This window comes from Staurois parvus, unplaced genomic scaffold (genome assembly GCF_062004578.1).
Source record: "Staurois parvus isolate SC_StPar_1 unplaced genomic scaffold, SC_StPar_1.0 ptg001381l, whole genome shotgun sequence".
Taxonomy (NCBI): domain Eukaryota; kingdom Metazoa; phylum Chordata; class Amphibia; order Anura; family Ranidae; genus Staurois; species Staurois parvus.
Genome location: NW_028319177.1, coordinates 707,722 through 734,894, shown reverse-complemented (window position 1 = coordinate 734,894; position 27,173 = coordinate 707,722). Strand labels below are relative to the sequence as shown.

At 48.9% G+C, this 27,173-nt stretch overlaps 1 protein-coding gene across 7 annotated transcripts in view; it reads right to left on the bottom strand.

Moving 5' to 3' along the window:
* LOC149436291 (galectin-1-like) overlaps window positions 1–27,173 on the bottom strand; it is a 391,735-nt gene that overhangs the window by 96,278 nt on the left and 268,284 nt on the right. For 2 of the 7 annotated variants that reach the window (XM_089661738.1, XM_089661737.1), the window contains exon 4: window positions 26,594–26,952. The exons of 1 other annotated variant lie outside the window; for it this stretch is intronic. In XM_089661738.1, coding sequence (XP_089517864.1) covers window positions 26,809–26,952 — 144 coding nt within the window. In that variant the 3' untranslated portion in view covers window positions 26,594–26,808. Of the gene's footprint in view, window positions 1–1,453; window positions 1,483–6,518; window positions 6,878–8,288; window positions 8,461–19,983; window positions 20,064–21,333; window positions 21,363–26,593; window positions 26,953–27,173 lie in introns of those variants that run through there. 4 more of the 7 variants (XM_089661739.1, XM_089661740.1, XM_089661741.1 and 1 more) reach the window with 4 other exon arrangements.

Here is a 27,173-nt window from a genome sequence, read left to right as displayed (position 1 = left end):
GTTGAGTTTCGGTCAGCAAGTTAGTCATCATGTGTGCACATGGGCGGACTGACCATTTGGAAAATCAGGCACTGCCCAAGGGCCTGGAGTCAGTAGGGGGCCCCATGAGATGCCCCTGGTACCTTTTTCACAGTTTTTATTTTTAGTTTGGGCAAGGACACAGGGGCCCCATGATCCCCTATTGCCCAGGGCCCTATGAGTTGTCAGTCCGCCCCTGTGTGTGCGCATCAAATATCTGAACTGTCTGGCATATCCACCCTACCCCCATCCCACCCCCAGCTTCCATCCTGCATGGAAAGAGTTAATATGGCACAAATGGATTAACCCAGAGCGGATGGACATGTCACATCTCAGAACCGGACCGTTTATAACACCGCACAGCAAATGGTTAATATAATCACACCAGGGGAAGGCATGGAAATAATGAGCCACTATGGGCAAGTGTGGAGGAGAAGAGGGTCTGAGCCATTCCAGTATAAGCCCAATACTAAGAATACCCAGGAAGGCAGACATAGCTCTGTGCCAGGACACCAATACACATACATCCCACCCTAAAGAAATAGATGGACAAGAACCAAAATACTGACCCACACCCACCAACTGCTCACATCAAGTCACCCTATCAGCATGATCCATATTTCTCAATAGTACACAAACAATAACCAGAAGTAGACCCACAACTTCCTATACCCAACAACCCAACACCAACCCATGTCCACCCCAAGGAAACTTATACCAACCACTACACCCACCACTGCCTACAGAAGCCATTTGCTCAGCTCTTGCAGCTTCCACAAGTGCTCATACATATACCTCCACCACCAACATCAAACCAGCCCAACACCAACTTGTGTCCACACCAAGCAAACCAATACTCACCATTACCCACTACACCAGCAATGGGCAAACTACGGCCCGCATACGGCCCGGCGGACCTTTTAATCCGGCCCGCGGAGCTAGGCTCCCGCTAGGCTCCTCTCACAGTCCGCCCTGTTTCCTATGAGGATCTGTCCCCCCTCGACGTATCTGCGCATGTGCCGGAGATCGCCGATCGGCTGCTAATGCCTGAAACTGGCACATGCGCAGTTACGTCGAGGGGGACAGATCCTCATAGGAGACAGATTTTCATGCTACACCGAACGGCGCGGGAACAAGAGGAACGCGCGGAGCAAAGGTAAGTGAATTGACACAGGAGGAACTTGGGGACTTAATATGGGGGATGAATTGCTATGTGGGGGGATGAATTGCTATGCTTACTATGGGGGAATATTACTATACTTACTATGGGGGACACATACACATCATCTACTCTTGGTCCGGCCCCCGGGTCCAATATATGAACCCATTGCGGCCCTCAAGTCAAAAAGTTTGCCCACCCCTGCACTACACCCACCATCCCCCCACAGAAGCCATTTGCTCAGCTCTTGCAGCTTCCACCAGTGCTCATACTCACAGTATCTGCCATCCTGCTTCCTTATCAGAGACACTTGTGATCAGCTGCTCTTCTACTTCTTCTTATATAGGAGGTCTGCTGAGGGTGGAGCCAGTCAGGAGGGAGGGATCACTCCGCCCACTGCTCCCTGGACTGACAATTGTTCCAGAACCGCTCATTACAGAGAATGAATGAAATGTGGATCCGCTGTGACTGAGCATGGGTCGTCCATCGTCACTCTGCTGGGATGTCACCACTCACCACAAACAGCAAGGGGGCAAAAGAGGACTATCCTCAAAGTCATTTCTACACCACAAAGGGGGAGATTTCCTAACACTGGAGAGTGCAAAATCTGCTGCAGCTGTGCATGGGAGCCAATCAGCTTCTCCCTTCAGCTGGATCAATGAAGCTTTGACAGGAAAACCTGGAAGCTGACTGGTTTCTATGCAGAGCTGCACCAGATTCTGGACTCTCCAGGTTTAGGAATTCAACCGCAAAGTAACAATTTACATTACTTGATACACATTACATCATATGACATCATATGAGACCTCTGACATCACATGAGATGCATGACATCATATGAGACCCCTGACATCACATGAGATGCATGACATCATATGAGACCCCCGACATCACATGAGATGCATGACGTCATATGAGACCCCCAACATCACATGAGATGCATGACATCATATGAGACCTCTGACATCACATGAGATGCATGACGTCATATGAGACCCCTGACATCACAGGAGATGCATGACGTCATATGAGACCCCTGACATCACAGGAGATACATGACATCATATGAGACCCCTGACATCACATGAGATGCATGAGGTCATATGAGACCCCTGACATCACATGAGATGCATGACATCATATGAGACCTCTGACATAACATGAGATGCATGACATCATATGAGACCTCTGACATCACATGAGGTGTATGACATAATATGAGACATACAAAATATAATAACAAAGATAAGTGACAGGTGAAAAAAGTCCAAGTGGTCCATCGAGTCTGTTTCCTTTTTTAATTACTTCGTTATTTATTTATTTACTTATTTATTATATTGGTGTGTTGTCTGAGTCTAGATCCATGTTTGCCCCAAGCATGTCTGAAGCCACTTACTGCTGACTGACTCACTACCTCTGCTGGAGGTCTATTCCAACCATCAACTACCCTTTCAGGAAAATATGACTTTCTAAGATGAGTTGGGAACTTTCCTCCAGTCAGTTGGAGGTCATGTCCCGTGTTCTTCATCTTGGCTTCATACTGAACATCCTGCCCTCCAGAACCTTATTCTCCCTCTTGATGTATTGAAAGGTTTTGGTCATGTCCATCCTTTCCCTTCTTTCCTCCAGACTGTACATATGAAGTTCCTGCAGTCTCTCCTGATATGTTTGATCCCTCAGACCTTTCACCATTTGTGTTCCCCGTCTCTGGACTCGTTCTATCTCATCAATATCTTCATGGAAGTGAGATCTCCAGAACTGGACACAGTATTCTAAATGAGGTCCAACTAAAGATCCATGTAGAGGACCCAGGACCTCCAATACATCACATGAGACGCATGACATCCCAGGAATTGTCATTACTGATCCTAGTATGGGGGGACACGGCCCAGCCAGGCGCCCCATAGTGGACGTTCTCTGCTAAAACTGGATTTCTTAACCTCTTCAGTACCAGAACTTTCCTCATAGCTGTCCTGCAGGAAGATGCATTCCACTACATGGGTAACTTGGGACATCTGTGCACCTGGCTATGGGTAGCGTGGAATGCCTTTGCACCTGGCTATGGGTAGCGTGGAATGCCTGTGCACCTGGCTATGGGTAGCGTGGAATGCCTGTGTACCTGGCTATGGGTAGTGTAGAATGCCTGTGCACCTGGCTATGGGTAGCGTGGAATGCCTGTGCACCTGGCTATGGGTAGTGTGGAATGCCTTTGTACCTGGCTATGGGTAGTGTGGAATGCCTGTGTACCTGGCTATGGGTAGTGTGGAATGCCTGTGTACCTGGCTAAGGGTAGTGTGGAATGCCTGTGCACCTGGCTATGGGTAGTGTGGAATGCCTGTGCACCTGGCTATGGGTAGTATGCTAGTTCTGAGCAGTCGGTGTGTGACTTAACATTAGGTGTGTGACAAATTATTCGCTGCTGATTGCCGATCTCATTTCTTGAGGCTCTAATATCTCAGGACAGTACAAATAATCCTCAAATGGCCCCTTTTTTGAAATCTGACATTCTGAGGCATTTAGTAAGAAGCTCGGGGGGTCTCATGTGGTGGGATACTTCTAATACTGCACTTACGTATAAACCATTCCTGTAACTATCAATGGCTTCTTTTCTCCTGGTTTGCTGTGTAATTCTGTAATCATTTTATGTTCTGCATTGATCCTTGTCTGCTGTCACAGGGGATGAGGTCCTTCTATTGGCCTAGCCATTGGCCGGACATTCGGGGGACAGGCTACTTGTGTGGGGTGAGGGGCTTCTCCTCCTCCCCTCCATCCTTGCACTCTGCTAATGTTGAAAGGTGCATGCGGATTAGCATGGCACCCACAGCTGGTGTGACGTAATGCGCCGACCCAACATCATGACGTTGAGTGGGACGTCCAGCCCGCTGGGGTCATATAGGGGAGAGGTGGTGGCGGGACTAGATGTGAATACCGGACTGCTATTTGTGGGACCATTGACCGTGTTATGGGCCACGAGGTGCTGGGTTTATCCGCTTCTAGTTGAGCGGTTTTACCAATATCTATATTGACCATTTGTTGATTTGGAGCTTGGCGGCAGTTCTTAGGGGGGTAAGTGAATGTGAGGGACATCCTCTTTTTTTGTGTGTTATTTAGGGGAGGAATAATGCCATATACCCCATACTCAATATACACGTCTCTAGGAGGGTGTCTCTGGTGAAGAGTTTATTCTCGGTTTGTTTGGAAGAATTCTCTGAAGTACAACACTTTTGCCCCGTTAGAAATATTGGAATCTAGGTCATACTATGTAATATATGAATACTAGGTAATATAATGGGCTCTGGTTTTGAGGTATTTTACTATAAAGATGACATCGCCTCCTTCTCTTCATATTGCAGCTTACAGTTGATGATTAGCGGTGGTCTTCATCCGCTTCTCTAGTTTTCCTCCTTCCCCCTATGGGGTGGAGGTGGATTTATGGGCCTGTGATGGGACATCTGTTCCTGGCAGCAGATATCGGTGTATATTATCTCTTTGAACCGAAAGCAATCCTGTTATTTAAGTGAACATCGTGGTAAGAGTCAACAAAATATTCCTGAAATGTGTATTAATGGGTGTCATATCTTCCTGTATATATTTGTTACTGTGACGTTATGTCCATGTCTTTGTAGACGATCCCCACAAAGCCTTTGAAGAAGCAGATGTAGACTGGGAAACGTGTTGGCATTACTAGCGGGATATGGAATCGTCCAATCTTATCGTGTGATTTGTTGGTTGTTTTATTATATCTGCTTACCAATTGGTGAAATAGATGGACCACCATTATAATGGACTATAATAAATGTAATTTTATAGTCATGATTTGTTCTTTAGCCCAGCGCCTCAGAAGTCCCCTATTTTTGGATTTAGTGTAGTTGTATACTCGAAAATTGAATTTTTTTCCCATCCTATCACCAGTGAAGTAAAGCATCCTTATAATAGATGTGGTGCTGATCAGGGATGGTGACAAGATTTTAAAATTCATTTTTAGAAAGATAATTTCATCACCATGATAACACTGTACTACAAGGCGGTGATCAGGGATTTCTCACCTTTATACCAAAGATCACTGTAATAGCAAAGTTTAAAGGTCATGAAGTGGTTAACCATTTATGACAACTGATCACTAGTGATTGGATACAAAATTACATGGTACCATGATTGGCCTAGGTACCCTGTGATAGCTGTGGGCCAATCACAGCTGTTATGAACGAAATCACAGAGCAATAACTGGGCTCCAGATTCCAGTGTCTGGGGACAGCATGGCACCCCTCCCTTAGCCCAAGCTGCCAAAGTAAGGTTCATGCTTTGTCTGCAGGTGCCAACCTTCTGCAGTATATACACACTGGCTGGTTTGCAACTGCTACTCCTACCACTACCTTTACTATACTGCTGTGACTACTACCACACCCAATGCTACAACTACTACTCCTAATATTACCCCATTACCATCTTGTAATAACTAGTACTACTCTGATCACTACCAATGCTATTACTACCACCACACTACTGCTAGAACTGCTCCTACCCCTCCTCCACCCCCAACTTATCTGAAGGCCTCCATACCCCCAGCTACAAATATTAAATGCCCTTACCATTACTCTATGCTGCCGCCACTTTACTCCCCATGCTATGTAGTTACTACCCCTAGTCTACTACCCGTACACTGAGACTAAAGCTGCTCCAGCATCTCCTTCCCCCGCTGGAGAAGTACTACATTCACTGCCACAACTACTACCTGTACTGGGCCACTGACTTCAGCATGTGATTGTTAGGCTGCCTTCACAAATATCTGCAGCAAAAATGCACATGTGACTTTACTGCTTTCATTTTATATAGAACTGAATGCAGCAAGCCAGAACCTCAAACAATCAGACCCACAACACGAGGGTGAAGAGTTCCATAGGAATACATAGTAACCTGTTTTCCACACCATTCATTCTGGAGCCTGAAAGTTTTGGGGTTTTTTTGTTTATTGGAAATAAAGTAATGTCTTTGATTAAATGATCAAAATGTTTTGGTTTTTTTTTTTTATACTACACAGGCAGAAGAATGAAGCATTAGTCACCTTCTAAGGATGCATTCACACTTAAGCATTTTGTAGCTTAAAGCTCTGAAAACACAAAATAAAAATGGTTCTCTATGGTGCCTCTGTGTGTAAAACAGACACCAAAGAAAGATTTTTCTTCACCTCAAGTTTGAGCTTTTTGGAACTTGCATTACTTCTAGGCTGCATTCACACTTGAGCCGCTTGTAGCTTCAACAAACCTCCAGCAGGAGGGCGCTATAGACTACAGCAATGAATACAGTCAGTTTAGTGCTCAATAATAAGATTGATCAGACACAATAGAGCTCATTGGATTTTATTTGAAATGTGGATGAAATTCATTTCTAGCAAGTGATCTGAGCAAAGCACAATGTATGGCTACATGAGCAGCAAGGAGGCAGATTGGAAGGAGAAGGGTACAAGACAGGATAACATTTCTCTCCATCCATTATGGCCATTTCACAAGAACCTGGATATGGACACGTGGGAGAGGTGGCTCCTCTATTGCAGATTCTTCACTTCAGTGTGATGGACTTTAGCTGGAGGTGTTCCACCTGCAAGCAAGAGATCTCCTCTATGGGAAAGCGGACTGGAAATGTGAAAGGATTTCCTGTAGGCAATTGTATGGTGATCTTGTCTTGCTCAAACAAGAAGGAAACCTGTAAGAAAAGATGGCAGTGTCAGCTTTGCTGGACTATAAAAAGGTCAGGATGTTGGTCGTAAATACAAAAGACTATCACCAAAATTATTTAAACTAAAATCTTTCCATAAGGAGATATGTGCATGGAGCTCATCTTCTGTATTCTTCTTGTGTTACTAAAACATTGCAGTGCAGAAGCACATCCTTCCATTATTCCTTTCCATTAGCAATTTTCTGTAACAGGGTCTGAGGACAGTCTGTCATCTAGATCAATGACTGGAGCCCTCAGATCAATAGCTTTTGGCCAGTTTGGAGTCTGGGTCTGCCAGCTATTCTCACCCAGGGTTCCTTCAGAGGTTTCTAGGGGGACCTAGAGTTGGCCAATTAGGCTCCCATTTGATGGTAGCTGCCTATTTTTGGACCCCAACCAGGGGTAGACTGACAACTCATGGGACCCTGGGGCAATAGGGGGGGGGGGGGGGGGGAGATCATGAGCCCCTGTATCCTTGCCCACACTAAAAGCCTATGAAAGGTACCAGGGGCATCTCATGGGGCCCACAACTGACCCCAGGCAGTGCCCAAGTTCCCAAATGGTCAGTCTGCCCCTGCCCCCAACACAACTTTGTGAAGCCAGCTTCAGGACACATCCTTTTCACTGCCTGCAAGAGTGGCATTTTGACCACCACTGGAAATTGGTTATAGACTGAAATTGGTTTAAGCAAGGCTTTCCCAGAGATCAAAACACTTCAATGGTTTCACTGGGGCCAATGGTGGAGAGGCTGCTGTATGCCACACAAGCTATACAACATCTACACTACATGCCATGTATTAGAACCATGAACGTGCTCTGAGGCTCTGTTCCATAGGATTCCCTGTCAAATTTTAATCTCCCCCTTCCAGGGGCCCCAATACACATTTGTCCTAGCCATGTCTCAAGTGAGCCCTTGGACAAGGGTCTCATCTACTATGACTGGCTTAGTGTAAAACACACGATCTTAAGTTACAGGCCAGCCCCCCCCCCTCCCTCCCACTACTCCCCAGATTGAGCCTTTACAGAGTCGTTGTCAGGGATTTACTTATGCATATTGGATGATTATTTTAGGAAAACAAGGGAATGGGGATAACAAATAACATACACAAAATAAAAAGATATTGGCTTGCAAAATGTTACATGAAAACATTTTCCAAGCCAATATCTGACAACCATTAATGTTAACAGTAACCATTTTCTAGGTGGTACATCAATGGCAGCATGATGGAATCCATTGCATCTTCCCATGTGGAAGGGTCTTACCCTTCACTGAATGAGCTGAAGGAGTGACCTATTATAGCAATTACTGCATCTTTTAGAGACTGATGTGTCCAATATGAACAGTGATGCCACTTTGCCCCGTCCACCATTTTTCCTGCCCTTCCCATTGTAGACATACTGTGGTGTCTGATCCTTGCGCGAAGGGGAAGAAGCTTTCCCTCTGCTCTTCTCCCCAGACATCGTCCACCTTTGAGTTCAAGATCACCGTGAGCTGGTCTCCAACATTGTTAAAGCGAGGACAAAAGTGTAGCACAAGATTCTTCTCATCTGTTCCCAAGTTTATGACAAACCTAGAAAGACAGAAAAAGCACAAATTCTGCTCAGTTCTTGTCAGATCTAGTACTCGAGTCATTAACCTGTGGTACCCATGTGAATCAGAGGTACTTCTGCCACCCAAGTCACAAAATATCACAATGTTTTTGGAGACTAAAACTGACAGTTTGCATAAAAACATGGGGCCCTGGTAATCCTCTGTCCATATCTAGGCTACAAGTTCACTTTATGTACTCTTGGTATAGACGGTTGTCTACATACACAAAAAAAAAAAAAAAAAAAAAAAAAAAAAAAAAAAAGTGTAGTAACTATGCGCTGAGAGAATCCCAAAATCCCTCACTGACATTTGAAGTTGCAGCCACTGTGGAGCAATTTCTCCTGAAAGTTGACGAGAAATAGTGAAGTCATTCAAGTCTGGGAGGATGTCACCAGCACAGCAAGCATCACCAATGTGGGTCCAAACATTTTAATTAGAGATGAGTGAAGTATTCAAAAATTCGATTTGACTGATTCGGCGAATTCGTGGACAATATTCGATTCGAGTCGAATATATTCGCTGTGAATTTAACTTAAAAAAGGGTGTTTCTAGGCTTCAGAGAGCCTTTATATTAGTGCAGAACACTGTACCTTTAATTTAAATGCCCTTGGAGTCTGCTGGGGAAGAGAAATAATACTGTCAGTCATGACTATTGCACCAGAGATAGGCTCGTCCACTTCCCCATTACCACCATTACCGTTCCGCACCAACCCCCTTCCCCTTAACCAATTATACTAACAAAAGACATAACACCAATTTTGGAGTAAATGGCCAACATGGCCTTTTATTAACAACTCAAGTTACAATACACCAACCATTCCTTATAACAGAAACCCACATAATTGTTGTTGGTCTTCGAAGGCACCCCAAAACGATCCGAAATGCACCTGCGGACAACCATATACACTAGGCCTCCAGCCGCAACCAACCAGCTCGGAGACAACCATACCGTCCGCAGTGCAGCACCACCACCTTCCAGTTAAACCTTGGTTAACTGGGAATGTCCCCGGGCATCCCATACCACGGATGGGTCCCACACCATTGTTGTTTACCTTCCAAATAAGAACCGCCTCCAAAGACCAACAACCGCCACCAACCATTCCTTATAACAGAAACCCACAGAATTGTTGTTGGTCCTCGAAGGCACCCCAAAACGATCCGAAATGCACCTGCGGACAACCATATACACTAGGCCTCCAGCCGCAACCAACCAGCTCAGAGACAACCATACCGTCCGCAGTGCAGCACCACCACCTTCCAGTTAAACCTTGGTTAACTGGGAATGTCCCCGGGCATCCCATACCACGGATGGGTCCCACACCATTGTTGTTTACCTTCCAAATAAGAACCACCTCCAAAGACCAACAACCGCCCATGAACCAACATAATCCCCCCCTCTACCTGGAGGGACCCAAAACTCACCCAAACAGGGAGGGCGGGAGGAAAGCTCACACTCTTGCCGTCCAGCTAACTGACTCCCCCTCACAGAACCTCCCATCCCAAGGTGCAGCAAAACCCCACCTACACCAACCTCTACCAATCAGCTACCCCCCACTAACAATAACAAAATCCTCCTGGAGCTACCTTAACCCTTTCTGCTCTTCCTTCCCCCACTCTGGGCCTAGTCATGTATGCCCTGCGCTATTTCTTCTTTCTTTCGCTACGGGCATTTCTTGACTATTGCACCAGAGATAGGCTCGTCCACTTCCCCATTACCACCATTACCGTTCCGCACCAACCCCCTTCCCCTTAACCAATTATACTAACAAAAGACATAACACCAATTTTGGAGTAAATGGCCAACATGGCCTTTTATTAACAACTCAAGTTACAATACACCAACCATTCCTTATAACAGAAACCCACATAATTGTTGTTGGTCTTCGAAGGCACCCCAAAACGATCCGAAATGCACCTGCGGACAACCATATACACTAGGCCTCCAGCCGCAACCAACCAGCTCGGAGACAACCATACCGTCCGCAGTGCAGCACCACCACCTTCCAGTTAAACCTTGGTTAACTGGGAATGTCCCCGGGCATCCCATACCACGGATGGGTCCCACACCATTGTTGTTTACCTTCCAAATAAGAACCGCCTCCAAAGACCAACAACCGCCACAGCACGCTGGGTAAGCCCTTACCCATGCGTGCCACGCCACAAACGAACAGCCCGCTGCATGCCATCCTGCAGATCCAGGGACCATAAATCCGTCCCAACCGCATTCAAATGTACCCCATCGCACCTGAGATACCGCCAAGTATCCACCTCCAACTCCAAGCGCCAGACCACCAACCCCCCATGGTGACTAAAGAAACGCCCCACCTCTCTGTTAGCCTTAATCCGAGCCTTGTTGAGCCTCTCTACCGACCGCGCCCAACGCCAAGAGGCACGGGCGACAATGTCGGACCACACCACCACCATCCCCGGATAAGCCCGCCGCAACTGAAGAAAGTCCAGCTTGACATCCCACACCAGCTCCCGCTCAGCGTGCCTGAAAAAAAAAAAAAAAAAAAAAAAACACCCATGCCCCACTGGACGACGGGACAAAAATTCCCGAACCGCCCGCACTGGGCACACCAGCGAAGCCGGAAGAACGAAAAAACGCACCCGACCACCACGTCCCAATTGGTCCGTCTTAGACCGACGTACCAGCACCTCCACCCATTCACCGAAGCACCTGACTTCATCCACCAATAACCCCCCAAGAACCGATTTGGACGGGCTAACGAGCTCCCCAATACGCAACGCCCCAAAAAAGGCTACCGCAAAAGCCGCCCGAAATAAGCACACCTCAAAGTCCGAAGAACACACAGACCACCAATGCACAAACAAAGACCCCAACAACTCAAAAGACACCGGACGACGAGAATCCTTACAGCGATGAGCGCTCCGGTAACCCCGGAGAGCCTGCTGAACCCAAAAAATCTTCAGTGAAATCCTGACACCCTTGCAACTTAAAGAAGAATGCCAAACCCGCCAGTCGGCGATCCACCGCAGCAGCCGACACCCCCCGCTCAAAATTCCGCGCCACAAAGTACAATACCGCCAAAAACACCTCCGGCCCCCAGGGATCAATCTCAACCCGCTGTAGCAGATCCAGCCACTCCCACCAGACCCTAGAGTATGCAGACCAAGTCGCCTCACTCACCGAACGCCGGATCCAGCCCGCAAGGACTCCAAGGCAATCTCCCACAGCCCGTCGGGACAAGGAACCCCGTGTTGCTCCGCCGCCGGCGCCACCTCTCGGAATTTGTCCCACTGAAAGCGAGACAAAGCGTCAGCCACGGTGTTATCAACCCCAGGGAGACGCACCGCATGGAGAAAAACATTCAGACGCAGACAACGCAACACTAAATGGCGAAGCAAGGCCACCACCGGTCGTGAAGAAGCTGAGACCCGATTGATGACCTGAACCAATCCCCCATTATTGTCACAGTGACAACGCACGTTTAGATTTCGAAAATCCTCTCCCCAAACCTCAACCGCCAACACCGGAAAAAGTTCCAACAACACCAAGTTGCGAAGAAAACCCGCCTCCCGCCAGGAAGCAGGCCACGAGGCCGTACTCCATCAACCCTGGAAAAAGCCCCATAGCCCGCCGACGCCGCCGCGTCCCTGAACCATTCCAAGTCAAAATTGCTAACAGGGCCAGACATCCAGAGAGCCCGCCCATTAAACGAATCCAAAAAGGTGTGCCACAAATGCAAGTCCTCCCGATGATCCCGAGTCAACCGAATAAAATGTAAAGGGGAGGTAATCCCTGCCGTTGCCGCCGCCAACCGGCGGCAGAACACCCGACCCATGGGCAGAATCCGACAAGCGAAGTGAAGTTTTGCCCAACAACGACTGTAAGGCCCGCAGCTGAATTTTTCGCTTGCCCCAGCACCCCACGTAGTTCCCCTGGTAGAGCCACCAGCTTAACCTCAGGCAAGCGGCACTCCATCGTGCCGGAATCCAAAACAATGCCCAAGAAAGTCATCTTCATAGCCGGGCCCACAGTCTTATCCACCGCCAGAGGAACCCCGAAACGTTCAGCAAAGTGTTGCAAAGTGGCCAGCAAAACTGCACATACTCCGGAATCTGGCGGACCCACGCAAAGAAAATCATCCAAATATTGGATGACCGAATTCACCCCTGAGACATCCCGCACCACCCACTCCACGAATTAACTGAACCTCTCGAACGTAAAAATAGCCCTGCCAATGACAACCCAAAAAACGAAAACTGTCCGGATGGACTGGCAACAGCCGAAAAGCCGACTCAACGTCCGATTTCGCCATGAGCGCACCGCGCCCATACCGACAGACCCAGAAAACAGCCACATCAAAAGACGTGTAAGACACCGAACATGACTCCGAATCAATAGCATCATTCACCGACCCCCCCTTAGGGAAGGACAGGTGGTGAATTAACCTAAACGCATTCGGCTCCTTCTTGGGCACAACCCCCAAGGGAGAAACAACCAAATCCGAAAACGGAGCGCAAGCAAACGGACCCCCCCATGTGTCCCAACCCCACTTCCTTACGCAACTTAGCCGAAACCCCCTCCTCATGCCGCAAGGCCGACCGCAAATTCCGAGCTAAGGGAGGAATCAAAGTCAAAGTACACGGGATGCGAAAACCCTCCGAAAAACCCGCCGTCAGCAACACTGCAGCTGCGCGATCAGGATACCTCTTTAAGAAAAAGCCCCATCCTTTCCACTCGCACCGGAGTCGTCCCTCTTACCAGCATGCTCTCCGGAAAGGCCTCGACCCCGCTGGAAACAGCGCGACAAGGGATGGGAGCCGCCGCACCCGGAACATTTGTGCCTAAAACGGCAAGACCCACCAAATCAACACGTCCCCTCTTGGAACTGCCAGAAGAACCCCTGACGCCTGGAGGCCGATTGTCCCGGGAAGAACGAACCGCCGGCCCCGCTCTGAAAAAACAAACCAGGGGCCCTCGCCGGTGTCATGAGTCGCATCCAGAGGCCAACGTCCTTATGATCCCAACGCAACGACTGGCGAACCGCCCTCCGCTGCCTAAACTGCTCAACGTACCGAAGCCACGCAGTACCCCCAGAAACCCCGTGAGCCTCACCAATGGCATCAAGGTAACAGAACAGTGCCGAGCAATGTTCAGGAGCCTCCTCCCTAATCACTAGCCATGATCGCGAACGCCTGCAACCAATTTGCAAAGGTACGCGGGATAAAACGAAAACGCCGCTGCTCCGCTTCCACCTGCCTACTCTCGTCAACCCGGGACCCTTCAAAAGGAAAACGCTCCAAAGGCAAGAGTGAGAATATATCAACGTACTCCCCACTCCAAAGCTACTCCCGTACCTCCGACTGTAAATGCGCACCCAAAGGGCCCTCAAAACACACGTACACTTCGCCCCTGGCCGAGTCCGCCAAGCCGTCAGGCCCGGACACCCTCGAATCTGCACCCAACACCGCGGAGGGGGCCGCAGAACCCCGATCACCTGTCGTGGCCGGAACAACCCCTAGCCCAGACCCCGGAGGAGAAGAGACCCCCGGACGCCGCACGTCCCCGCTGTCCTGTACAAGAACTCCGAAACCTTCCCCACCATCCGGCGGGAGCCACGCAGAAGCAGGCCCAGGCGCCCCACTCAAGACGCCGCAACAGGTCCCGCAAACCGGAAATCACATCACCGAGACCCCCACCCATACCCGACGGGGGAACGCCGACAGTGCACGCCGCAGAGGCCGCGCCCACCGTAGCGGCCCTACCACCCCCCAGCAGGTCCCGTAACGCAGAAGAAAAAAAGATAGACCCCAGAACAGGTAACTCACCAGGCTGCCCAGGAGATGCCCCTTCAGCCGCGTGCTCACGATCCACCGTTGTAGAGCGGCCAGCCGTCGCCCCCGCATCGGGTTCCGACAGCTCGCCCTCCGACCTCTCGTCCTCCGCACGCTGTTCAGATGGCCTCCCGGTCCCAGGAGCCACGGGTCCTGCTGGTCTGTGCCGCTCACGACTCCGCCTCCCGGCACCAGACACGCTCACCGCCGTCCCTGGGCTCCGACCTGCAGCACTGCCAGCTGCCCTCCGCCCAGCTCCAGTCTTCCGCTGATGCTGCTGTGGAGCAAGAGCACCAGATCGTCCAGGGGGCCCGCCGGCCGCAGCAGTAGACAGCCCAGCAGCCGCAGAACTCCCTGCTGCACTCCGTCCAGTGCCGATCCCACGCTGCTGCCTCACTGGAGCCGGAGCCCCAGACTTCTCAGGGGGCCCGCCGGCCGCAACAGGAGACAGCCCGGCAGCCACAGCTGTGCGCCTCCCACGCAGGGCTCCCTCCCTGACCGGCACCGTGTCAGTGGAGGAGCCGCAGATTCTGCTTCTGCCTCCATGCCGTGTGGGGGGGGGGGGGGGGGGGGGGGGGAGGGGCTTCCCCCGCACGAGGCCCTGCCCACTGAGCTCCGCCGATGGCGGGGATTCCTCCCGGCTTCCCCGCTAGCAGAGGCAAGGGAGCGCCCTGCAAGCGGAGCCGGAGGGGCCCGAGCGGGGCTCCCATGGTGGTGCTGAGCTCTGGGAGGGGGGGGGGGGAGCCCGGGCTAAAGCGTTCCGGAGGCCTAGACCTCCGAGCACGTGGGCCCTCCCGCCCCCCTGCTGCAGGAGATGAGCCCGGATCCTGCAAGAGATCCGAGACACGGCTCTGCAGCCAGTCCATCCCCCTGTCCTCTGCTGCCTCCTGCAGCTGAGCCAAAAGGCTGTCCATGGCAGGGCTAAAGGTGGCCTGAAGCAAGGTGTGCTAAACAGACACCAAGCTCACACTCTTGCCGTCCAGCTAACTGACTCCCCCTCACAGAACCTCCCATCCCAAGGTGCAGCAAAACCCCACCTACACCAACCTCTACCAATCAGCTACCCCCCACTAACAATAACAAAATCCTCCTGGAGCTACCTTAACCCTTTCTGCTCTTCCTTCCCCCACTCTGGGCCTAGTCATGTATGCCCTGCGCTATTTCTTCTTTCTTTCGCTACGGGCATTTCTGTATGACATGCAGATGAGTGCCGTCGATCTTAGAATCACCGCACACTTCACTCATTTGGCCAGTCACGGGGCCAAAACCAGTGTTTGGAGCCACACTGTGGCGGTGGAGGCAGCAGCAATGGGAGGCCATACAGCAACCTATGACAAAATGGAAACCAGCAGGAGTGTGAGGAGACCTGAAAGTGGCACATGGCAGAGTGTGGTGATGGAGACAGCAGCAATGGGAGGCCGTACAGGGACCCATGACACACTCTGGACTTGGCAGCAGCATGAGGAGGCGGTATATAGGGGCCCATGGCAGATTAGGGGCCTGGCAGCAGCTATGGGAGGCCCGTAATCTGCCAGCACCCTATGTCAAAAAATTCAACACACCAGCAGTGTGAGGAGACCTGAAAGTGGCACATGTTTGGGGCATGATTCATGGCGGATTTAGTCAGTTGTGTCAGGAACTGGTGGTTTGAAATCCAGACTAATCCACGCCTGATTCATTTTCACAAACGTGAGTCTCTCCACACTTTGGGTGGACAGTCGTGTCCTCCGCGGAGTTACAATACCTCCTGCCGCACTAAACACGCGCTCCGATGCCACGCTACTGGCCGGGCATGACAGCCTTTCAAGGGCAAATTCAGCTAGTTGGGGCCAAAGGTCAAGTTTCGTTGCCCAGTAGTCAAGGGGATTGTCTACCTCGGTTGGCAGGGTGCTGTCCAAGTAGGCCCAAGCCTGTTTGAGGTCCTGCTCCAGGTCCACCTGATGCTGCTGCGGCTGGTTAGTAGTTTCCTCACTGCGCTGGTAAAGAAAGCTACTCATCATCGACTGCAGACTGAGGCAGCCGCTGCTGGTGGAGCTGCCACTGCTCCTACCACCCCACCCCTCCCCTGCTGCCATGGCAGCGGAACGCGAGCGCACAGGGCCCACAGTGTCTGAGGATGGACGTTGGCGCACAAAGGCAGAGACCAACTGACTACATAGGTGGTTTTTATAGTACGTTATTTTGGCCTCCCTCTCAGCAGGTGTGAAAAAGGCCACCATTTTTGAACGGTAGCGAGGGTCCAACAAGGTGGACAGCTAAAAGTCATCCCTCTGTCTGATGGTTATTATTCGGCTGTCGCTACGCAAGCAACCGAGCATGCTATGGGCCATTTGTGCCAAGGAATGCGAGGGACTCCCTGCCTCCATCTCCACAGCATACTGCCACGGTGCGTCTGGGTCCTCTCTCTCCTCCTCCTCCTCTACCAGATGCTCCTGCTCCTCCACTCCTGTCCGCTGAGTGGAAAAACCACCCATTTCACTCAATAATTCCTGAGCACAAATGTCCTCCTCTACCTCCTCCTCTTCTTCCTGTCCTGCCCCCACAGGGGTCATGTGGCGTTGAGATCTGTGCGCCACGTCTACCGCACCCTGACCAGCCATTGTTAACAGCATTTGTTCCAGGACGTGCAACAGAGGAATGACGTCGTTCATCCCATAGTCCTGCCGACTCACGAATAGCGTGGCCTCCTCAAAGGGCCTGAGCAAGCGGCAGGTGTCACGCATGTGCTGCCAATGGCTGACATCGAAGTTACACAGGGAGTACCTTTATCTGCTTGTAACATCAGGAAATCGGTGATAGCCTTTCGCTACTCGTAAAGGCGGTCTAACATGTGTAGGGTTGAATTCCACCTTGTTGCAACGTCGCAGATCAGGCGATGCTGTGGAATTCCGTTCTGCCGCTGCAGCTCAAGGAGGGTGTGCTTTGCGGTGTAGGAATGGCTGAAATGCATGCAAAGTTTACGTGACATTTTAAGGATGTCTTGCAGTGGGATGGTGGATTTTAGGAACCGCTTGACAACCAGATTGAACACGTGAGCCATGCATGGCGCATGGCACAACCTTCCTTGACGCAGAGCAGACACCATGTTCTTTCCGTTGTCGGTCAACATGGTTCCGATTTTCAGTTTGTGCGGAGACAGCCATCTGTCGATTTCTCTGTTCATTACACTGAGAAGTTCCTCCCCTGTGTGACTACGTTCGCCTGGACCTGGCAGCAGCATGAGGAGGCGGTATATAGGGGCCCATGGCAGATTAGGGGCCTGGCAGCAGCAATAGGAGGCCCGTAATCTGCCAGCACCCTATGTCAAAAAATTCAACACACCAGCAGTGTGAGGAGACCTGAAAGTGGCACATGGCATGAGAGACTGTGGACCTGGCAGCAGCATGAGGAGGCGGTATAGGGGCCCATGGCAGATTAGGGGCCTGGCAGCAGCTATGGGAGGCCCGTAATCTGCCAGCACCCTATGTCAAAAAATTCAACACACCAGCAGTGTGTGATGAGACCTGAAAGTGGCACATGGCAGAGTGTGGCGATGGAGACAACCCACCGACTGTTTTGCTCGCTGCCAAGCTGCCACCCTCTTCGCCTGATGACGACGAGGCTGCCAAGTGCGATCAGCCTCATCATCAATTAGGGTCTCCGCCTCACTACTAGCCCCCTCGGCTGCGTGTGGGTCAGGAGACAGACCTGTCTCTACACCGGCTACCGAGCCACTCTCCTCGCCACTACTTCTTCGCCTGGCTGCTGAAGAGGCGGATGTCTCCCCCCGTTCCTGACCACCCTCTGTTAGCTCTTCCTCACTGTACTGGATGACACCGGGAGCACTGGCCTCTGGCTGCGAATAGTGCTGCCTCGACCCCTTCCTCTGCTGCCACGTCTGCTCGCTCCTAAAACATTGCCTCCTCTGCCACTCCTCTGCATGTTGTCTGACATACTCTTTAATTAAACAATTCTGTGGCCCTGAGTAACAGTTCTGTGTCTGGCCCTCAGTAACAGTTCTGTGTCTGGCCCTGAGTAACAATTCTGTGTCTGGCCCTGAGTAACAATTCTGTGTCTGGCCCTGAGTAACAATTCTGTGTCTGGCCCTGAGTAACAATTCTGTGTCTGGCCCTGAGTAACAATTCTGTGTCTGGCCCTGAGTAACAATTCTGTGTCTGGCCCTGAGTAACAATTCTGTGTCTGGCCCTGAGTAACAATTCTGTGTCTGGCCCTGAGTAACAATTCTGTGTCTGGCCCTGAGTAACAATTCTGTGTCTGGCCCTGAGTAACAATTCTGTGTCTGGCCCTGAGTAACAATTCTGTGTCTGGCCCTGAGTAACAATTCTGTGTCTGTCCCTGAGTAACAATTCTGTGTCTGTCCCTAAGTAACAATTCTGTGTCTGTCCCTAAGTAACAATTCTGTGGCCCTAACTAGCGTTTCTTTGGCCCTAAGTAACAATTCTGTGGCCCTAAGTAACAATTCTGTGGCCCTAAGTAACAATTCTGTGGCCCTAAGTAACAATTCTGTGGCCCTAAGTAACAATTCTGTGGCCCTAAGTAACAATTCTGTGGCCCTAAGTAACAATTCTGTGGCCCTAAGTAACAATTCTGTGGCCCTAAGTAATGCTTCTCTGTCCCCAAGTAACGTTTCTGTGGCCCTAACTCTGTCCCTAATACAGACAGGTCTGACTCTCTTGAATGACTGGAGGCAAATGAAGAATTCTAAAATGGCCGCCATTTATAGCTCGACCATTACACAGTGCTGGCTGGCTGGCTGCTGATTGGCTAATGCGATCACATGTCATTAAGGAATGCATTATGGGTCAGCGCGCCTTGTCTGCGCGCCTTCCCAGACATCCCCGCTCCGTCGCCGCACATGTCCGCCGCCATTTTAGGAAAAATTTCGATTCGCGCCTCCGAAGTAGGCTATTTTTCGGATTCGGCTCGAATCGAAAATTTTCCAATATTCGACTCGAATTGCACTTCGCCTACTTCGATTCGCTCATCTCTAATTTTAATGAATGATTACATAGGTACAGCAAGGCAACATTTTGAAGACTTGCAGGACCCCCTCATCAGGCATGTGTTGGGTTCCAGCCGACGGTCACTACAGCACCCACTTATACACAGCCATTTTTAAAGCAGGAACGTGTGCATTGGGATGGGAGTGCAGAGAGGTTGAGATCAGACTTGAATGACCGTGTACAATCCAAATAGACAGGGAGAAGGGTGATCTGAGCTGTTGGGTCACTGTTGTTGGAGGGAGAAGGGTGAACTGGGCTAAGGTGTCACTGCTAGGAGGGGGAGCTGAGAAGTCACTACAACTTTGTGCCATTTCACTCCCTCTTACCATTGGACCTCTAACTAGGTAAGCAGTAGTGATGAAGCTCTTTAATGTAGATGGAGGATAAATTCCTCCACAGTGCCTGCAGCTATACAGTTTGGTGAGGTCCAGGAGGAGAGAGATCAATGTCAGCTGGCATTTCAAATGGTGAAATTGTGTCAATGAAACAAACATTTGAGCTAAATTTGCTGTGAGCAAAACAATCTGATGTCAGGCATTTGAGGGACCACGCATGCCGAATTCCCAGCGTGTAGGGGTCAGGAGGATGTACTGTACATGGAACACTTTCCTGCTTCTGCAAGGTAAACTTTAGGCAAATTATACAGAGAGCAGACATCTATTGTATAATAAGTAGCTGAGGATGGAACCGTGACTTACACTTCACAGTCCTCCGGAATGAAGCCCTTCACCTCCACGGAGTGACCAAGTTTGAGGCCGATGTTGTAAAAGGTAAAAGTCTGTATGGGAGAAAAGAGAATTATTACACCAATTATAGACAGAAGAGACATCTGATGGTTGCAGTTCCTGTACTCAAAACAAGTTTGGGATTTCTGTGGGTGGCAGCACTTTGTGGGAGAGTGGAGGAGCTCAGACATCCCCAGCAAATCACAAATGTCTGACAGATCAATGACATGACAATATATACATTTTCTCTAACATTCATATCATGTATTCCGGCTGCCCAGACCTTTATAAGGTATAGTCCCATCTACAGACAGCCGGATGGTGCCAAGGCCTGCCCAGCATTCATGTTTAGTAATTATGTACTTAGTGGGTACAGTATGAGTTGAATTTTGGTCAGCAAGTTAGTCATGTGTGCACATGGGCGGACTGACCATTTGGAAACTCAGGCACTGCCCAAGGGCCTGGAGTCAGTAGGGGGCCCCATGAGATGCCCCTGGTACCTTTTTCACAGTTTTTTTTAGTTTGGGCAAGGACACAGGGGCCCCATGACCCCCTATTGCCCAGGGCCCTATGCGTTTTTAGTCCGCCCCTGTGTGTGCATCAAATATCTGAACTGTCTGGCGTATCCACCCTACACCCATCCCACCCCCAGCTTCCATCCTGCATGGAAAGAGTTAATATGGCACAAATGGATTAACCCAGAGCGGATGGACATGTCACATCTCAGAACCGGACCATTTATAAGACTGCACAGCAAATGGTTAATATAATCACACCAGGGGAAGGCATGGAAATAATGAGCCACTATGGGCAAGTGTGGAGGAGAAGAGGATCTGAGCCATTCCAGTATATGCCCAATACTAAGAACACCCAGGAAGGCAGACATAGCTCTGTGCCAGGACACCAATACACATACATCCCACCCTAAAGAAATAGATGGACAACTAAAATACTGACCCACACCCACCAACTGCTCACATCAAATCACCCTATCAGCATGATCCATATTTCTCAATAGTACAAACAATAACCAGAAGTAGACCCATAACTTCCTACACCCAACAACAACCCATGTCCACCCCAAGGAAACTTATACCAACCACTACACCCACCACTGCCTACAGAAGCCATTTACTCATCTCTTGCAGCTTCCACCAGTGCTCATACATATACCTCCACCACCAACATTACAACCAGCCCGACACCAACTTGTGTCCACACCAAGCAAACCAATACTCACCATTACCCACCACACTACACCCACCATCCCCCACAGAAGCCATTTGCTCAGCTCTTGCAGCTTCCACCAGTGCTCATACTCACATTATCTGCCATCCTGCTTCCTTATCAGAGACACTTGTGATCAGCTGCTCTTCTACTTCTTCTTATATAGGAGGTCTGCTGAGGGTGGAGCCAGTCAGGAGGGAGGGATCACTCCGCCCAGTGCTCCCTGGACTGACAATTGTTCCAGAACCGCTCATTACAGAGAATGAATGAAATGTGGATCCGCTGTGACTGAGCATGGGTCGTCCATCGTCACTCTGCTGGGATGTCACCACTCACCACAAACAGCAAGGGGGCAAAAGAGGACTATCCTCAAAGTCATTTCTACACCACAAAGGGGGAGATTTCCTAACACTGGAGAGTGCAAAATCTGCTGCAGCTGTGCATGGGAGCCAATCAGCTTCTACCCTCAGCTGGATCAAAGAAGCTTTGACAGGAAAACCTGGAAGCTGATTGGTTTCTATGCAGAGCTGCACCAGATTTAGGAATTCAACCGCAAAGTAACAATTTACATTACTTGATACACATTACATCATATGACATCATATGAGACCTCTGACATCACATGAGATGCATGACATCATATGAGACCCCTGACATCACATGAGATGCATGACATCATATGAGACCCCTGACATCACATGAGATGCATGACATCATATGAGACCCCTGACATCACATGAGATGCATGACATTATATGAAACCTCTGACATCACATGAGATGCATGACATCATATGAGACCCCTGACATCACATGAGATGCATGACATCATATGAGACCTCTGACATCACATGAGATGCATGACATAATATGAGACCCCTGACATCACATGAGATGCATGATATCATATGAGACCTCTGACATCACATGAGATGCATGACATCATATGAGACCTCTGACATCACATGAGATGCATGACATCATATGAGACCTCTGACATCACATGAGATGCATGACATAATATGAGACCTCTGACATCACATGAGATGCATGACATAATATGAGACCCCTGACATCACATGAGATGCATGATATCATATGAGACCTCTGACATCACATGAGATGCATGACATAATATGAGACATACAAAATATAATAACAAAGATAAGTGACAGGTGAAAAAGGTCCAAGTGGTCCATCGAGTCTGTTTCCTTTTTTAATTGCTTCGTTATTTATTTATTATATTGGTGTGTTGTCTGAGTCTAGATCCATGTTTCCCCCAAGCATGTCTGAAGCCACTTACTGCTGACTGACTCACTACCTCTGCTGGAGGTCTATTCCAACCATCAACTACCCTTTCAGGAAAATATGACTTTCTAAGATGAGTTGGGAACTTTCCTCCAGTCAGTTGGAGGTCATGTCCCGTGTTCTTCATCTTGGCTTCATACTGAACATCCTGCCCTCCAGAACCTTATTCCCCCTCTTGATGTACTGAAAGGTTTTGGTCATGTCCATCCTTTCCCTTCTTTCCTCCAGACTGTACATATGAAGTTCCTGCAGTCTCTCCTGATATGTTTGATCCCTCAGACCTTTCACCATTTGTGTTCCCCGTCTCTGGACTCGTTCTATCTCATCAATATCCTTATGGAAGTGAGATCTCCAGAACTGGACACAGTATTCTAAATGAGGTCCAACTAAAGATCCATGTAGAGGACCCAGGACCTCCAATACATCACATGAGAGGCATGACATCCCAGGAATTGTCATTACTGATCCTAGTATGGGGGGGACACGGCACAGCCAGGCGCCCCATAGTGGACGTTCTCTGCTAAAACTGGATTTCTTAACCTCTTCAGTACCAGAACTTTCCTCATAGCCGTCCTGCAGGAAGATGCATTCCAGTACATGGGTAACTTGGGACATCTGTGCACCTGGCTATGGGTAGCATGGAATGCCTGTGTACCTGGCTATGGGTAGCGTGGAATGCCTGTGCACCTGGTTATGGGTAGTGTAGAATGCCTGTGCACCTGGCTATGGGTAGTGTGGAATGCCTGTGCACCTGGCTATGGGTAGTGTAGAATGCCTGTGTACCTGGCTTTGGGTAGCGTGGAATGCCTCTGGACCTGGCTTTGGGTAGCGTGGAATGCCTGTGTACCTGGCTATGGGTAGCGTGGAATGCCTGTGTACCTGGCTATGGGTAGCGTGGAATGCCTGTGTACCTGGCTATGGGTAGCGTGGAATGCCTTTGTACCTGGCTATGGGTAGCGTGGAATGCCTGTGTACCTGGCTATGGGTAGCGTGGAATGCCTGTGCACCTGGCTATGGGTAGTATGCTAGTTCTGAGCAGTCGGTGTGTGACTTAATGTTAGGTGTGTGACAAATTATTCGCTGCTGATTGCCGATCTCATTTCTTGAGGCTCTAATATCTCAGGACAGTACAAATAATCCTCAAATGGCCCCTTTTTGTGAAATCTGACATTCTGAGGCATTTAGTAAGAAGCTCGGGGGGTCTCATGTGGTGGGATACTTCTAATACTGCACTTACGTATAAACCATTCCTGTAACTATCAATGGGTTCTTTTCTCCTGTTTTGCTGTGTAATTCTGTAATCATTTTATGTTCTGCATTGACCCTTGTCTGCTGTCACAGGGGATGAGGTCCTTCTATTGGCCTAGCAATTGGACGGACATTCGGGGGACAGGGTACTTGTGTGGGGTGAGGGGCTTCTCCTCCTCCCCTCCATCCTTGCGCTCTGCTAATGGGACCGGCCATTGGAATGCATTGCGCTCCTCATCCGGCTGCTGCTGTTATGGCGGTCCATTGTTGAAGGGTGCATGCGGATTAGCATGGCACCTACAGCTGGTGCGCCGACCCACCATCATGACGTTGGGTGGGACGTCCGGCCCGCTGGGGTCATATAGAGGAGAGGTGGTGGCGGGACTAGATGTGAATACCGGGCTGCTATTTGTGGGACCATTGACCGTGTTATGGGCCACGAGGTGCTGGGTTTATCTGCTTCTAGTTGAGCGGTTTTACCAATATCTATATTGACCATTTGTTGATGTGGAGCTTGGCGGCAGTTCTTAGGGGGGTAAGTGAATGTGAGGGACATCCTCTTTTTTTGTGTTATTTGGGGGAGGAATAATGCCATGTACCCCATACTCAATATACACGTCTCTAGGAGGGTGTCTCTGGTGAAGAGTTTATTCTCGGTTTGTTTGGAAGAATTCTCTGAAGTACAACACTTTTGCCCCGTTAGAAATATTGGAATCTAGGTCATACTATGTTATATATGAATACTAGGGAATATAATGGGCTCTGGTTTTGAGGTATTTTACTATAAAGATGACATCGCCTCCTTCTCTTCATATTGCAGCTTACAGTTGATGATTAGCGGTGGTCTTCATCCCCTCTTCTCCAGGTTTCCTCCTCCTTCCCCCTATGGGGTGGAGGTGGATTTATGGGCCTGTGATGGGACATCTGTTCCTGGCAGCAGATATCGGTGTATATTATCTCTTTGAACCAAAAGCAATCCTGTTATGTAAGTGAACATCGTGGTAAGAGTCAACAAAATATTCCTGAAATGTGTATTAATGGGTGTCATATCTTCCTGTATATATTTGTTACTGTGACGTTATGTCCATGTCGTTGTAGACGATCCCCACAAAGCCTTTGAAGAAGCAGATGTAGACTGGGAAACGTGTTGGCATTACTAGCGGGATATGGAATCGTCCAATCTTATCGTGTGATTTGTTGGTTGTTTTAATATATCTGCTTACCAATTGGTGAAATAGATGGACCACCATTATAATGGACCATAATAAATGTAATTTTATAGTCATGATTTGTTCTTTAGCCCAGCGCCTCAGAAGTCCCCTATTTTTGGATTTAGTGTAGTTGTATAGTCGAAAATTGAATTTTTTTTACCATCCTATCACCAGTGAAGTAAAGCATCCTTATAACAGATGTGGTGCTGATCAGGGATGGTAACAAGATTTTAAAATTCATTTTCAGAAAGATAATTTCATCACCATGATAACACTGTACTACAAGGCGGTGATCAGGGATTTCTCACCTTTATACCAAAGATCACTGTAATAGCAAAGTTTAAAGGTCATGAAGTGGTTAACCATTTATGACAACTGATCACTAGTGATTTGATACAAAATTACATGGTACCATGATTGGCCCAGGTACCCTGTGATAGCTGTGGGCCAATCACAGCTGTTATGAATGAAATCACAGAGCAATAACTGGGCTCCAGATTTCAGTGTCTGGGGACAGCATGGCACCCCTCCCTTACCCAAGCTGCCAAAGTAAGGATCATGCTTTGTCTGCAGGTGCCAACCTTCTGCAGTATATACACACTGGCTGGTTTGCAACTACTACATCTACCACTACCTTTACTATACTGCTGTGACTACTACCACACCCAATGCTACAACTATTACTCCTAATATTACCCCATTACCATCTTGCAATAACTAGTACTACTCTGATCACTACCAATGCTATTACTACCACCACACTACTGCTAGAACTGCTCCTACCCCTCCTCCACCCCCACCTTATGGCCTCCATACCCCCAGCTACAAATATTAAATGCTCTTACCATTACTCTATGCTGCCGCCACTTTACTCCCCATGCTATGTAGTTACTACCCCTAGTCTACTACCCATACACTGAGACTAAAGCTGCGCCAGCATCTCCTTCCCCCGCTGGAGAAGTACTACATTCACTGCCACAGCTACTACCTGTACTGGGCCACTGACTTCAGCATGTGATTGTTAGGCTGCCTTCACAAATATCTGCAGCAAAAATGCACATGTGGCTTTACTGCTTTCATTTTATGTAGAACTGAATGCAGCAAGCCAGAACCTCAAACAATCAGACCCACAACACGAGGGTGAAGAGTTCCATAGGAATACATAGTAACCTGTTTTCCACACCATTCAGTCTGGAGCCTGAAAGTTTTGTGCTTTTTTTTTTAAAGACATTAAAAGATCAGAATGTTTATTGGAAATCAAGTAATCAGACTACACAGGCAGAAGAATGAAGCATTAGTCACCATGTGTACCTTCTAAGGATGCATTCACACTTAAGCATTTTGTAGCTTGAAGCTCTGAAAACACAAAATAAAATTTGTTCTCTATGGTGCCTCTGTGTGTAAAACAAACACCAAAGAAAGATTTTTCTTCACCTCAAGTTTGAACTTTTTGGAACTTGAAGCTACAAGCGGCTCAAGTGTGAATGCAGCCTAGAAGTAATGCAACAAACCTCCAGCAGGAGGGCGCTATAGACTACAGCAATGAATACAGTCAGTTTAGTGCTCAATAATAAGATTGATCAGACACAATAGAGCTCATTGGATTTTATTTGAAATGTGGATGAAATTCATTTCTAGCAAGTGATCTGAGCAAAGCACAATGTATGGCTACATGAGCAGCAAGGAGGCAGATTGGAAGGAGAAGGGTACAAGACAGGATAACATTTCTCTCCATCCATTATGGCCATTTCACAAGAGCCGGGATATGGACACGTGGGAGAGGTGGCTCCTCTATTGCAGATTCTTCATTTCAGTGTGACGGACTTGAGCCGGAGGTGTTCCACCTGCAAGCAAGAGATCTCCTCTATGGGAAAGCGGACTGGAAATGTGAAAGGATTTCCTGTAGGCAATTGTATGGTGATCTTGTCTTGCTCAAACAAGAAGGAAACCTGTAAGAAAAGATGGCAGTGTCAGCTGTAGATACAAAAGACTGACCTTTATAGTCCAGCAAGCCAACACTATCACCAAAATATTCAAACTAAAAATCTTTTCATAAGGAGATATATGCATGAAGCTCATCTTCTGTATTCTTCTTGTGTTACAGAAAATTGCTAATGGAAAGGAATAATGGAAGGATGAGCTTCTGCACTGCAATGTTTTAGTAACAGTC